The sequence below is a fragment of the Dermacentor silvarum genome, chromosome 2, assembly GCF_013339745.2.
Source record: "Dermacentor silvarum isolate Dsil-2018 chromosome 2, BIME_Dsil_1.4, whole genome shotgun sequence".
Taxonomy (NCBI): Eukaryota; Metazoa; Arthropoda; class Arachnida; order Ixodida; family Ixodidae; genus Dermacentor; species Dermacentor silvarum.
The window spans coordinates 195,719,206-195,732,222 of record NC_051155.1 but is presented as its reverse complement, the minus strand read 5'-3'; the positions used below and the strand labels follow the sequence as shown (position 1 = coordinate 195,732,222).

Sequence of the window (13,017 nt, the reverse complement as noted above, 5' to 3'; positions counted from 1 at the left end):
TTAAGGCACTAGAACCCACGACCTTTGATGGGAGAAACGAAGTAATAGGAAGTAACAACGCATTCGAATGAAAATGTCAAGTAATTTAATGAACGTCTCATGAGCGCGCAGGCTTTCGACCTTCATCCTCTTTAGCGTATGCTAAAGCGACTGCCAACTTTTTCTTTTCTTTCTTTTCTTTTTCATTTCTTCAACATGAAAGCTCCCAACTGCACTACTCGCTTTTGATTATTCTCTTGTTTATGAAAGGTCATGCTCACCTTACTTCTTTTTTTTTTTTCTCGTTAAGCTAGGATGTATGTGTTGCTTCAAATGTACTGTGGTTTTTCTGTGTGCCACTGCATGGGCGGTTTCCTACATGTTGGAAACGGAGTACAGGTTCCCGCAAAGCCCTTGCGTGGGCTGTGCCCGAAACGCCGCCTCTTCCGATGAAAGAACGATGTTGAAAGGCATTTTACTTTCCCGTAAACTCCGTCAGTGTTTACGCATGCGTGAATATTTGGAATGAAACCACAGTCCAGTGATTTAAAGAAAACGCGTTATCGCACTTCTCGGCAAGAATGAAAGAAAATTTGCTTGCGAAAGGGAAAAGGAAGCGAGCGCGTGTAAGCGGCAGTGATGGTGACTACGTGGAACAGAAAAGAGGGACGAGAGAAACCGATAGTCTCGTCTACTATCGTCTCCATAGCGCCGAACACGCCCCCTGACGGCACTGTTACAATTAGGTTGATGCTCGCGTTTCAACGCATTTAACATTCATATCACGCGGTATCGTACTGTTCAGTCGGGGCATACGATTTTGCCTGAGAAAGAAGCACGTCGACCGTTGTTTGCGATGTCAGGCGGTAGCAGCGATGCAGCCCAAGGTACCAGCACTGCAGGCACTCGGCAAGACAGTACGAGGTGAGCTTCCATTGAACTCCTCCGATGAATAATATCACGCGGAGACACGCTGATACGTCGCGCAGATCACTTAGGCTTTTTGTTTTAACGTAAAAAGAAAAGGAGCACTTGTTCTTCGGCGCTCAATATGTCCGCGCGGGGCCAGTGCTACAGCAAGTTCAGGCTCATCGCCGATTAGTAAAACGGACTGCTGGGCCTAGTCGTTACTGTCGGTAGAAAAAGTTTCAGGCCCATGCCTAAAGTCCCTATACCTTCGGAAAAGTACCACCATCCTTTGAACACTGCTTTATATATATATATATATATAATTTCCCGCCTCAGAGCCATGTCGAAAGTTACTCAGCGCAGCCGCCGGCGACGGCGGCGGCAAAGCTTCAACGGGGACTTTCGCTCACCTCGTACAACCGTCGACTTGCTTTCGCAAGCAAACAATAAAGAAAAAAAACAGGCGTTTTAGGAGAGGAGACGGCGGAGGAAGAGAGAATATGGCGGTACTCTTTCTATATAGGGGGATTTAAGCATGCCAAACTTGGCGCGACCCCTGCCGCCTCGAGCAGCGCTAGGCCGGGAATGTGTCCTGGTTGTTCGACGGCGTGTCAATCTTGTTTTGTCGCGGAACGCTTTTCTACTTTCTCGTTATCACGCACAGCTCCGAACTGAGAGGCACGCGTTTATACCAGCCCAGCTGGCCCAGCGTTAAGCGGCTGAGATCTGCTGCAATGATACTGCTGTCTATGCGCCACTGTTGAGATAGAAGCGCGTCCGCACTTGCTTGACAAAGAAGCGAATACAGGCAGAACATAGACATACCGGTGAACAAGAAGACACATCTCCGGCTTAGCGTTGCTTTCGATGGCAGCTGACGCACCGTAAGTGTCGCCGAGAGGCTGTTTGGCACGCGCTCGCGTGATACGTAATCATTTAATGCGAATAGCATTCTTGGCACTGTCAGAACAGTTTTCTTTCCGGCTATCTAACTATCCAAGTAGACATATGGGGCGGTCCCGAAGAGAGTGATCTTCCGACTTCATTCCTGACGAACTTCCTGTCGGCACACCGTCACATCAGAATGTGAAGAAATACATAAAGGCGAGTGCTGTTGCCAAGTATGGGTGATTGGCGATACCACGTGCACCGTTTGCGAGCGTAGTTCCTGCAAATTTCTATCGAAGAGCTGCGCGTGAGTATAACGACAACCAACATGGTATCTGACGTGGAACATCGGCTTTTGTTACATTATGTGCCGTTCGCTCTCTAGGCGGCGACAAAGACAACGCGAGATGCGTGTTTCGCGACGCCATCATCAGCGGCGTCCATACAGGTCCACCACTAACAATAACCTTTACCTAATGTAGCGCGAACTTTGAACCATGGTGCAAAATTCATATAGCATGCAGCTGTTGTCGCAATAAAAGATTAGGCAGATCAATGCGGTCATTGCTGCAAAGTTTCGTGTTTCCCTCAATCGCATGCCTTCATTCAACATGGCTGCCATCGAAGTCATGTCAGCGATCGGATGATGGCCTATGTGAGCGGCTGATTAGAGCCCGGTGTACAGTCACAATCTTTATGACAGTGAACACGGGAGCGCGCGCCGCACGGTGCGTGCAGGATGCTCTGGCGAGCGGCTAGCGCACTATCCTAGTTAGTAGGTTCTGCGGATCCACTCCCTGACCTCACTCGCGCATCGTGTGTGAAAAGCTATTGCTAGGTCGTAAACAATGAACATGCGCATGGGACCACATGCTGCGTCATTTGTACAGATTCGGTGCGGTGGCGGCGAAGGGAGTGCGTACACTAAGTTCACAAACTACGAAAGTGCCGTAGCTGCTCGTTAAGGTGTTCTGCGTTTACTGCATGGCACGTGCTCCCGTGTTCACTATCATAAGGATTGGGACTGTACCTACACTTACATGTTTAGGGTCGATGAATAATACCATTACTTTACGTGGCAACTTGCGATTAGCATTTTCTCTTCTCACGTCAATCGCCACTCATGCAGATAAATGCCCTGGGATGTATAAGGTTCTTCCTAGAATCCTATGGGGGCGCTTCAACTGGACAGAAAAAGCGTGTAAATTCCGCCATATGACTTTAATAGTTAACACACGATTATTTCATGCTACAAGGGCGTATGCACTAATGAATAATTAGCCTTATTAACCTATAGTTTTGTAGCTGCTCTTACCCTTCGATAACGAAAAATGTTCACTGTACTCCTGTAGAGCCTGCCTCAAGTTATATATTGCACGTACGGATTGACTGTAATAATTCACAGTGCACGATTATTCAATCGTGCAAGAGCATATCGACTAATATATTCCTCTAACGTAGGTAGGTGGTAGGGGAGCACCAACGGAAGTGATACTTTGCCTCGCAAGGAAAACCTACGAAGCAGCAGCGCAACTGTGTGTTCTATAGTCACACTTGCGCGACAAATCTTGGCGCGACTAATCATAAATGCGTGTGTTAGCTCATAAAATCAAAATTGAAGTCCTTCAGTCCCCAAGCTCTGTTCATAGTAAGAAGCCCGAAATTACAATATACTAGCTGTCTATGTAGATTTCTGTGTTAGACCTGGATGCATTTTGTTTTACAGTGGCCGTCAGTATAGACACCCTAATGACTACCAAACCCTTTTGTTCGTGAAACCCAGTCGTTCATTTTAAACATGGCAATAAAATATTTTACGTACTTGCGCGCTCTATTCTTGCACAGGTTTTTCGAATGTCGGGTTGACGAGGTAGCGTAAACCACTGCAATCACAAATCTCGGAAACGTTACTGCCGTTCCAAGTGAAAAAAAGTCTTACTTCCGCTTAAGATTTGCTGAACGAGACACAGGAGTGGCTTTTATATAGCACCTAAATAAATTCACAGGGATAAATGTTAGCAAATATGCGTTCGTGTTCAAATAACATTTGTACATGTCGGCTGCAGTGGATACATTACCACGGGTAAACGCAGGCACGTGATATAGACAGAAAAGAAATGGGTTCTCTATGGTAGCACATCTTTACCTGCGTTTCCAAATCGTAGCCATAAAAGTCCAGATAGCTTAAGAGGCAGCTTTACCTCGAAGCCTCCTATCTAAATACATGAGAAAGGAGAAATCGTTTTTCTCTCGGCAACTACTTCACTAAATTTGATGAGGTTTGTTGCATTTAAATGAAAAAGTTGAAATCTAGTGACTGTTGGTTGCGAATTGTTTATTTAGGTTGTCAATTTCTTAATAAAAATTGACAAAAATAAAAAAAAACAATTTAGAACACGAAAATACAAAGTTTACAACTCTATAACTCGGCTATAAAAATATCACAATTATGTAAATTGCACCTGATAGTATATCTAAAGCGAACACAATTGATATATTATACATAGCTCTGAAATAGACCGCTAACTTCAGAGTAACTTTTGCAAAACCCTTGTATACAATGTAACAAGTTCACGTAAGATATAAATTGACATATCACAATTGTCTGTTTTGGATGCTCTAATGAATACAATTTACAGAACTGCGATATATGTTCTAGGTGCAGAGTTACGAGTTTGTAAACTTCGTGCTTCTGTTGTTTTTTTCGATCTTACCTATTTTTGAAAATTCCATTAAAAAATTCAGGCGCCAAATTGAAATTCTGCTTCCAACAGTCACTAGAATGTAACTTTATCTCTCAAATGCCATAACTTTAATTAAAATCGACCCAGTGGTTATCTCAGAAAAGCGTTTCTGCGTTTTACATCTATTTGAATAGGCGGCATCGAAGTTGGGCCCGAGCTAAAGCTTCCTCTTCAGTTGTTCATTCATGACGCCTTGCATTTTCAGTCGTTATGCATGACCTATGGCGAGCAGCTGCAGGAACTACAAGGTTCTCTCCTCTTTTTGCTATTTAGCATCGCGCACACTGGCTTCACGCCGCTTAGCAAGATGGCTATATTGCAACTTTGTGAACTTCAGTGAACAAGGCGAACGTTCGACGCCGATGACATCAATGCTATGCCATTGGACACATCTCTCGATGTTACCTGTTAACACAAAGTGTTTGTTGTAAAGATTGTGCCATTAAAGAGCAGCCGTTTCTGCAACCAACTACAAGATCTCGCATTCAGGCAATTTCGGGCAAACATTTCTTAATTATGCTCGTGATTTGTCTTCTCGCAGCGTTCCCGGAGAGAGCGGGGAAGCACCGAGGCAGGAGCAAGGCAGCCAGGCTCGCAACCCACCAGCCGTGTGTCGTTTGTGCGATGTGGATTTTACCTGCGAGGCAGACTTTCAGAAACACATCGCCGACCACATGAGAGGGAAAAATTACCTCTGTCGTGTGTGTGGCGCATTGTTGAAGGAAAGCGACAACCTGAAGAGTCATTACCACAGGCACACGGAAGAAAAGCCCGATCAGTGTGGCGTGTGCGGCCGTAACTTTTCTCGGAAGGGCCACCTCAAGACGCATATGCTATTGCATATGGCCGAAAAGCCGTTTAAGTGCCGCCATTGCGCGGCTGCATACACCCAGAAGCAAAAACTGGCCAGGCACATCTCCAAGCACATTCCATAAGGCCGTTATACGTCGCCACCAATGCGGCAAATAATTCTCCGGGGAAGAGAAAAAAAAGTTAGAATGTCTCAGTGACGATATGGTTTGTCGCTTTGCTATTGCGGAACTTGTGATCGGGGCCTGAACCCTTCTATTTACTTACTAACTTCGTGACTACACGACTGGGTCAATCTGATTGACCGTGACTGAAGTTGAATACTGGCTACGTACAAAATGTTTATCATGGTTATCTTGAAACATCTTTGGTAGAAACCAACTCACGATGACTGTCGACGTTGATGCAATTAACATTGAATTGAATTAGCATTGAAGCAATGTAGCGACGCACCGTATTGTCACCTCCGAAACGTGTGCTGTGTTGCAGCAGGGATTTTATCTCGCGCTTCCCTCCGGGCAGGGTGTCATCAAACGGCACCGCCATGAAGTCCACGCGTGGATCGCGTGTCCGAAGATGGCGTGAAAGAGGTTCGCTGAAGAGCGGCACATACCCAACGACCCAACGTCGCATACGCAGCGTCGCATAGTTATATCGCTCTTAGTGAAGTCCCGTATAACGTCCTGCACATATGTGGTATATTTTCGTTCCAGCGCAAAGTGCCGCATATAAACGGACTTCAAAGCGATATTATGCGTGACAATATCTGCGGAGGCAGGATAGGTCCGCTATATGCGGCCGGGAGCGGACGCAACGTTTATTGCTTGCAAATTTGGCGCCCAAAAAGCGCGCGCTGAAGCGTTGACAGTGTTACAAAGCGAAAGCTGAAAGGAGCGGTGAGGGAGATGCTGTGAGGGAGAAAGAAAAGCGAAAGGCAAAAGGAGAGAACGACGATAAAGAAGTCGCCTCTGTGCGTTGCTTTGATGACGAAGGAGGAGGAAAAACTGCGCCGGCCGGCCAGGAAGGAGAAAAAACATGGCGTAAGCCGGCGGACTAGGCGATTGTTTGCGGCGGCAATTGTCGTCATTTGTTTGTACCTTCGACGTTATGCAACTGTGTTCCTGTTGTGAAATGTGCCGCGTCGATGAACGCTCTCAGTGATGTCAGTGATGTTCAGTTCCACCGGTGTTACCGGAGATTGCGAGAAGCCAGTGCAACTTTGACAACTGGTGGGAGTGCGACGGCCACACGGACAATCAGCCGCGGCGAGCCGCCATGTGATCTGGATCGGCGGGCCCAGGAGTGCATGCTGTAGAGCTGCGAACCTGTGCTGATTCGGTAGGTCGATTTTTGCTTCCCAGATGCTAAGCTAACTAAATTAATTTTTACCATTGCAATATTATGAACCGTCATTTAATTTTCATTTTTCATTTCATCTATTTGTCATTCATGCATGAAATTGTACAAAAAAACTTGGGCCCGTAGCCAAAGGCTAGTGTGGGCCCATAGTCAATATACATGGATTAGCAACTACAACATTTAGTACATATCTACTTCCTAGTGATAAAACTTAAAACAATTAGGCAAACTCACACACACACACACACACACAAAATACACGTTTATGTGAAAGTGTTTTTACAAGTGTTGAAACAGATACTATTACAAATGCGAAGTATACCGAAAAAAATGGCTCACGTAATTTTAGAGAGGTACAGCTTTTTGATAGAAAATACAAAATTGTTTGCTGTTTTGACCTCATGAGGTACTGAATTGCAGATTTGGCACCATGAAACTCAATCAGTCGTTGACCATACGTGTTACGAGAAACTGGTAAGTTAAAATTCATGTTGCTTGCGTTCCCTGTAGTTCAATTAGGTATAATGAACAAGCCAGGTGACAATGAGTGATTTCCGTGTTTAATGTTGTTAATCAGAATCGCAACTTTCATTTCGTATGCCAGGAGAATGGTAATATGCCGAGACGGCTGAATAGCATGGTGTTATCATGTGGACTTGGGTATGTTACAATTCGCAAGGCCGTTTTTTGTAGCCGAATAACGGGTTCTATGCAGGTTTTATACGTACCAGCCCATGATTCACAATAGTATATGATGTGACATTATAAGAGAGGAAAGTAGATAATGTCAAATATGTTACGACTAAAACATGTTTTACATTGAATTAGTACATAGCAAGCAGAAGCGAATGTCGCGCATATACTGGATATGTGGTCTCCATTTTAGGTTGCAATATAATACTCCTAGGTATTTTATGGTGTCTAATTATTCAAAAGTTCCACCTTCAAGATGAGTTTTCGTACGCGTTGTGCCATGTTTAGAATATCAGGAGTGGAATATCAAGTATATCGTCTTATTTTACACGTTAACCAAGTTATGTTTGATAACTCGCGATTTATACTGCTCTGCAATTCATGAAGGATTAGTGCGGTATCGTCAGCGTAAATACCAGGGTTTGATGATATTAGTGCTGATGGAAAGTTATTAACATATAGCGAGAGGAGTATGGGCCCCAAAACTGATCCTTGCAGAACACTGGTAACAATAGCGTTAAATTGAGAAGAAAAGGGCCAACACTTGCATATTGATTGCGATCGCTTAAGTAGCTAGAAAAGAGGTTCATAGTAGTTTCTCTAAAGCCGTAGATCTGTAATTTTTTTAGAAGTATGCAGTGAATGACTGAGTCAAAAGCTTTCTTCAAATCTAAAAATATCCCTACCGCAATTTCATTTTTGTGCAGTGATGTGTTTATACTCTGAGTTCTAACAGTGCTCATGATGTTGAGCGATTAGTTCGGAATTCATGTTGGGAATCTGTTAGAAGCTTGTTTGTGTTTAGATAGTGTTTCAACTGAGGTGCAATGACCTTCTCAAATACAGTATTTGTAACACTGACTACAGAGATAGGCCGACAGCTTCCAGGGTCATTGATGTCACCACATTTATATATAGGAGAAACTCTTGCGATCTTTAAAATGTCAGAGTATATGCCTCGGCTCATGGATTCTCATCACCGAGATAACGAATCTCGGTAATTTAAACATCTGAACGTAATAGTACTAATGTGGACACGCGCTTTAAAGTTTCGGCGTGTGAACTAGATATAACTGCAGGTGTAGTTCCGTTTCGGTTTCCTCCAATTGCATTATTGCTGGCGATCTTTTCTTTCGTTGAAATTTCGTGCGCGAACTTTTCATTAGGGTTTGCGTTTTATAGCGCCGAATGTAATCGCGTGTAGTGTTCTGACCATGTAATCTTCCGTTTTTTTAAAAAATCTCGTTCGAGGACATTGCGATATGAATTCATTACACTTCGTAGTTTAAGTTTGTCGAACGATGGTTTTATTTTGAACAATTTTCTTGTGTTACACTCTTTCCTCTGTGTAGTGTGTGTATTTGTGTAGGTTTCTGACTTTCCTGTTAATGCGTCGAGTTCACTGGAAGTTAAGCCCAGTTTAGCTCGAAGCTTACTGGACACGAAAATAATCAGTTAACTCCAACGACGCAGCAGCTCTGAAGTGTCGGTTTGCGCTGGAATCAGCATTTGCCACAATATCTCTTGGAGGTGTGCAGTACACTTGTTACTTGAAGGGGCGAAGTTGTGTGCCACTGGCAAAATTTCAATGGCGCGATATCTCACGTCAAGCGTAGCAGTTGCGAGTTTTATTGCAGACTGAAAAGTCCATGGTTTTCAGCACTTACGTCGTTTCATAATGTCAGAAAGCAGCGCTGCATAGCTATATAAAAGCGATGAAAGAACAAAAAGAACATATCGACAAGTTGGACATTTTGCTTTTGTGTAGTGATTGCTATGTAGTGTTGATTTTCGGCTATGAAGGTACCCACTAGGGGGGGGGGGAATAGGCCTTAATAAGACCTTTCTTATAAGCTTACATTTCCCGAATTATCAAATTTGTACAATTTGTTTTTGTTCTCACCTAACTGATTTTTATGCAGAATTAAAGCGGAAGAGGTCGACACTAATAACGCCACCACAGAAAGCAAAACCCCCGACTTTCCATTGCAACTATAGAGTGGACCATAGCACCAGTAAGCGAAAATCAGGCCCAGAATGGCTGTTCATGCAGTGCGCAAAGATCATATGCTTATGTTGAAGAACACGAAGAAAAAGCTTAATTTGCCAGCACAAAAGTGGGGTGGGGCTCTGAAAGAGACAAGTGTTTACAATATTATTTGCATGCAGATGACATTGAAGCACTTACACGCACTGTAATTTCACTAAAGGTAGACATACATTGGAGAGCACTCTCGCTCATTTGTGCGGATTTCACAAGAGTGGGAAGTCACTGAATGAGTTTAGGCGAGTGTAAATGAACACAAGTTCAGCTGAATGCCAGTAAGTGTAAGGACCATAAATGAGTGTCCCTGAGTGCCAGCTCACAATGTGGGCCAAATAGTTAATACCTGCAAGTGTGAAGAGATATGACTGGGAAATAAACCCTAAGACCAAGCACATTGTGTTGCTTTCGAAGAGGCCAAGTATATGTGAAATGTGTTTGTGTTGCAGTCCGGCGGAGTACGTGAGCGCGGCATAACGCTCTTTCTTCGCTTGTGTAGGGACCGCCAGACCCAAGGGACCTGACTACTGCTTCCGTGGCTTCGGATGCTTCCATCATCGGCGCCCTTATCGACGTGATATACCGGAGAAGACTCGGTGCGAGCGTCCATGGCTACACAGTCCATGCTGCGAGTGCGTCATTGTGGGAGCAGACAATCCAGGCATGCGTCACCGGGAGACTACGCTTAAAAAGCCAACGCCAATTGTCAACGAGCGCAGTCCGGCGGAGTACGTGAGCGCGGCATAACGCTCTTTCTTCGCTTGTGTAGGTGAGAGCAGCGTTTCATAACTACTTCTGAGTTTGAATTTAAATTCTGCTCCGCCGGACTGCACGAAGTTTGACTGCACGAAGTTTGACTGCACGAAGTTTGACTGCACGAAGTTTGACTGCCACAAAGTTTGACTGCCACAAAGTTTGACTGCCACAAAGTTTGACTGACACAAAGTTTGACTGACACAAAGTTTGACTGACACAAAGAGTTTGACTGACACAAAGAGTTTGACTGACACAAAGAGTTTGACTGCACAAAGAGTTTGACTGCACAAAGAGTTTGACTGACACAAGAGTTGACTGACACAAAGAGTTTGACTGACACAAAGAGTTTGACTGACACAAAGAGTTTGACTGACACAAAGAGTTTGACTGACACAAGAGTTTGACTGACACAAAGAGTTTGACTGACACAAAGAGTTTGACTGACACAAAGAGTTTGACTGACACAAGAGTTTGACTGACACAAAGAGTTTGACTGACACAAAGAGTTTGACTGACACAAGAGTTTGACTGACACAAAGAGTTTGACTGACACAAGAGTTTGACTGACACAAAGAGTTTGACTGACACAAAGAGTTTGACTGACACAAAGAGTTTGACTGACACAAGAGTTTGACTGACACAAAGAGTTTGACTGACACAAAGAGTTTGACTGACACAAAGAGTTTGACTGACACAAAGAGTTTGACTGACACAAAGAGTTTGACTGACACAAAGAGTTTGACTGACACAAAGAGTTTGACTGACACAAAGAGTTTGACTGACACAAAGAGTTTGACTGACACAAAGAGTTTGACTGACACAAAGAGTTTGACTGACACAAGAGTTTGACTGACACAAAGAGTTTGACTGACACAAGAGTTTGACTGACACAAAGAGTTTGACTGACACAAAGAGTTTGACTGACACAAAGAGTTTGACTGACACAAAGAGTTTGACTGACACAAAGAGTTTGACTGACACAAAGAGTTTGACTGACACAAGAGTTTGACTGACACAAAGAGTTTGACTGACACAAAGAGTTTGACTGACACAAAGAGTTTGACTGACACAAGAGTTTGACTGACACAAAGAGTTTGACTGACACAAAGAGTTTGACTGACACAAAGAGTTTGACTGACACAAAGAGTTTGACTGACACAAAGAGTTTGACTGACACAAGAGTTTGACTGACACAAGAGTTTGACTGACACAAAGAGTTTGACTGACACAAAGAGTTTGACTGACACAAAGAGTTTGACTGACACAAAGAGTTTGACTGACACAAAGAGTTTGACTGACACAAAGAGTTTGACTGACACAAAGAGTTTGACTGACACAAAGAGTTTGACTGACACAAAGAGTTTGACTGACACAAAGAGTTTGACTGACACAAAGAGTTGACTGACACAAAGGAGTTTGACTGACACAAAGAGTTTGACTGACACAAAGAGTTGACTGACACAAAGAGTTTGACTGACACAAAGAGTTTGACTGACACAAAGAGTTTGACTGACACAAAGAGTTTGACTGACACAAAGAGTTTGACTGACACAAAGAGTTTGACTGACACAAAGAGTTTGACTGACACAAAGAGTTTGACTGACACAAAGAGTTTGACTGACACAAAGAGTTTGACTGACACAAAGAGTTTGACTGACACAAGAGTTTGACTGACACAAAGTTTGACTGACACAAAGTTTGACTGACACAAAGTTTGACTGACACAAAGTTTGACTGACACAAAGAGTTTGACTGACACAAAGAGTTTGACTGACACAAAGAGTTTGACTGACACAAAGAGTTTGACTGACACAAAGAGTTTGACTGACACAAAGAGTTTGACTGACACAAAGAGTTTGACTGACACAAAGAGTTTGACTGACACAAGGAGTTTGACTGCACAAGGAGTTTGACTGCACAAGGAGTTTGACTGCACAAGGAGTTTGACTGCACAAGGAGTTTGACTGCACAAGGAGTTTGACTGCACAAGGAGTTTGACTGCACAAGGAGTTTGACTGCACAAGGAGTTTGACTGCACAAGGAGTTTGACTGCACAAAGTTGTGTTCACAATGTCTAGCAATGATTGCCTCGCGTGCCTGAAAGCTATTGCACGTGATAATCAGTGCCTTCGTTGCAGCGATTGTGATAACCGTTATCATGCTGGCAAATGTTCTGGCGTCACAAAGACTAACCTAAAAGCATGTCAGTAGAAACGATCCGTACTTGGTTATGTCCAATGTGTGCAAATCACAAAACGCGATTGACGAACGCTGGAGACGGGGCTGGCTCTCAGCGTAAGAACTTAATGGCAGACTGTGATCAACCTTCCTTTGGTTCACGTCATGTCGAAGCTAGACACTATGCTACGTCGTTTTGATGAGCTCGAAAGAAAACAGGAGGAGCAGCTAGCTAAACATGATACCACCAATGGAAAACTTGATGCGCAAGCATTAACAATACAGAGCATTGAAGAATCGCTCGACTTGCTCTCTTCTAAATATGAAGTGCTTGAAACTCTTGAAACTCAGAATCAAGAAATAAAAGAGCTAAAGAAAAAAAACTACGGATATGGAAGCACAACTGCTTGCAAAAGACACTAGACTTTCTCAACTGGAAATGTAGGTGAATAGGATGGAATCCTATTCAAGACGTAAGAATTTGGAGATACATGGGGTTGACCCCATGTATCTCCAAATTCTTAAATCTTGAATAGGATTCCATCCTATGAGAGCGAAGACTTGAGAGCAGTTATAAATTCAATTGCAGGCAGACTCGAACTCTCCATTCCCAGCAATGAGGAAGTCGAAGCATTGCATAGGATTAAAGGTAAAGCT

General features: G+C 43.6%; 1 protein-coding gene across 1 annotated transcript; it reads left to right on the top strand.

Annotated features, from left to right (window-relative positions):
• The first annotated feature begins 631 nt into the window (after window positions 1-631).
• LOC125943678 (protein sister of odd and bowel-like) lies at window positions 632-5,569 on the top strand. Its single transcript, XM_049663131.1, has 2 exons — window positions 632-903; window positions 5,062-5,569. The coding sequence occupies exons 1-2, from the start codon at window positions 836-838 to the stop codon at window positions 5,453-5,455; spliced, it is 462 nt and encodes a 153-aa protein (XP_049519088.1). The 5' UTR covers window positions 632-835; the 3' UTR covers window positions 5,456-5,569.
• The last annotated feature ends 7,448 nt before the right edge of the window (window positions 5,570-13,017 follow it).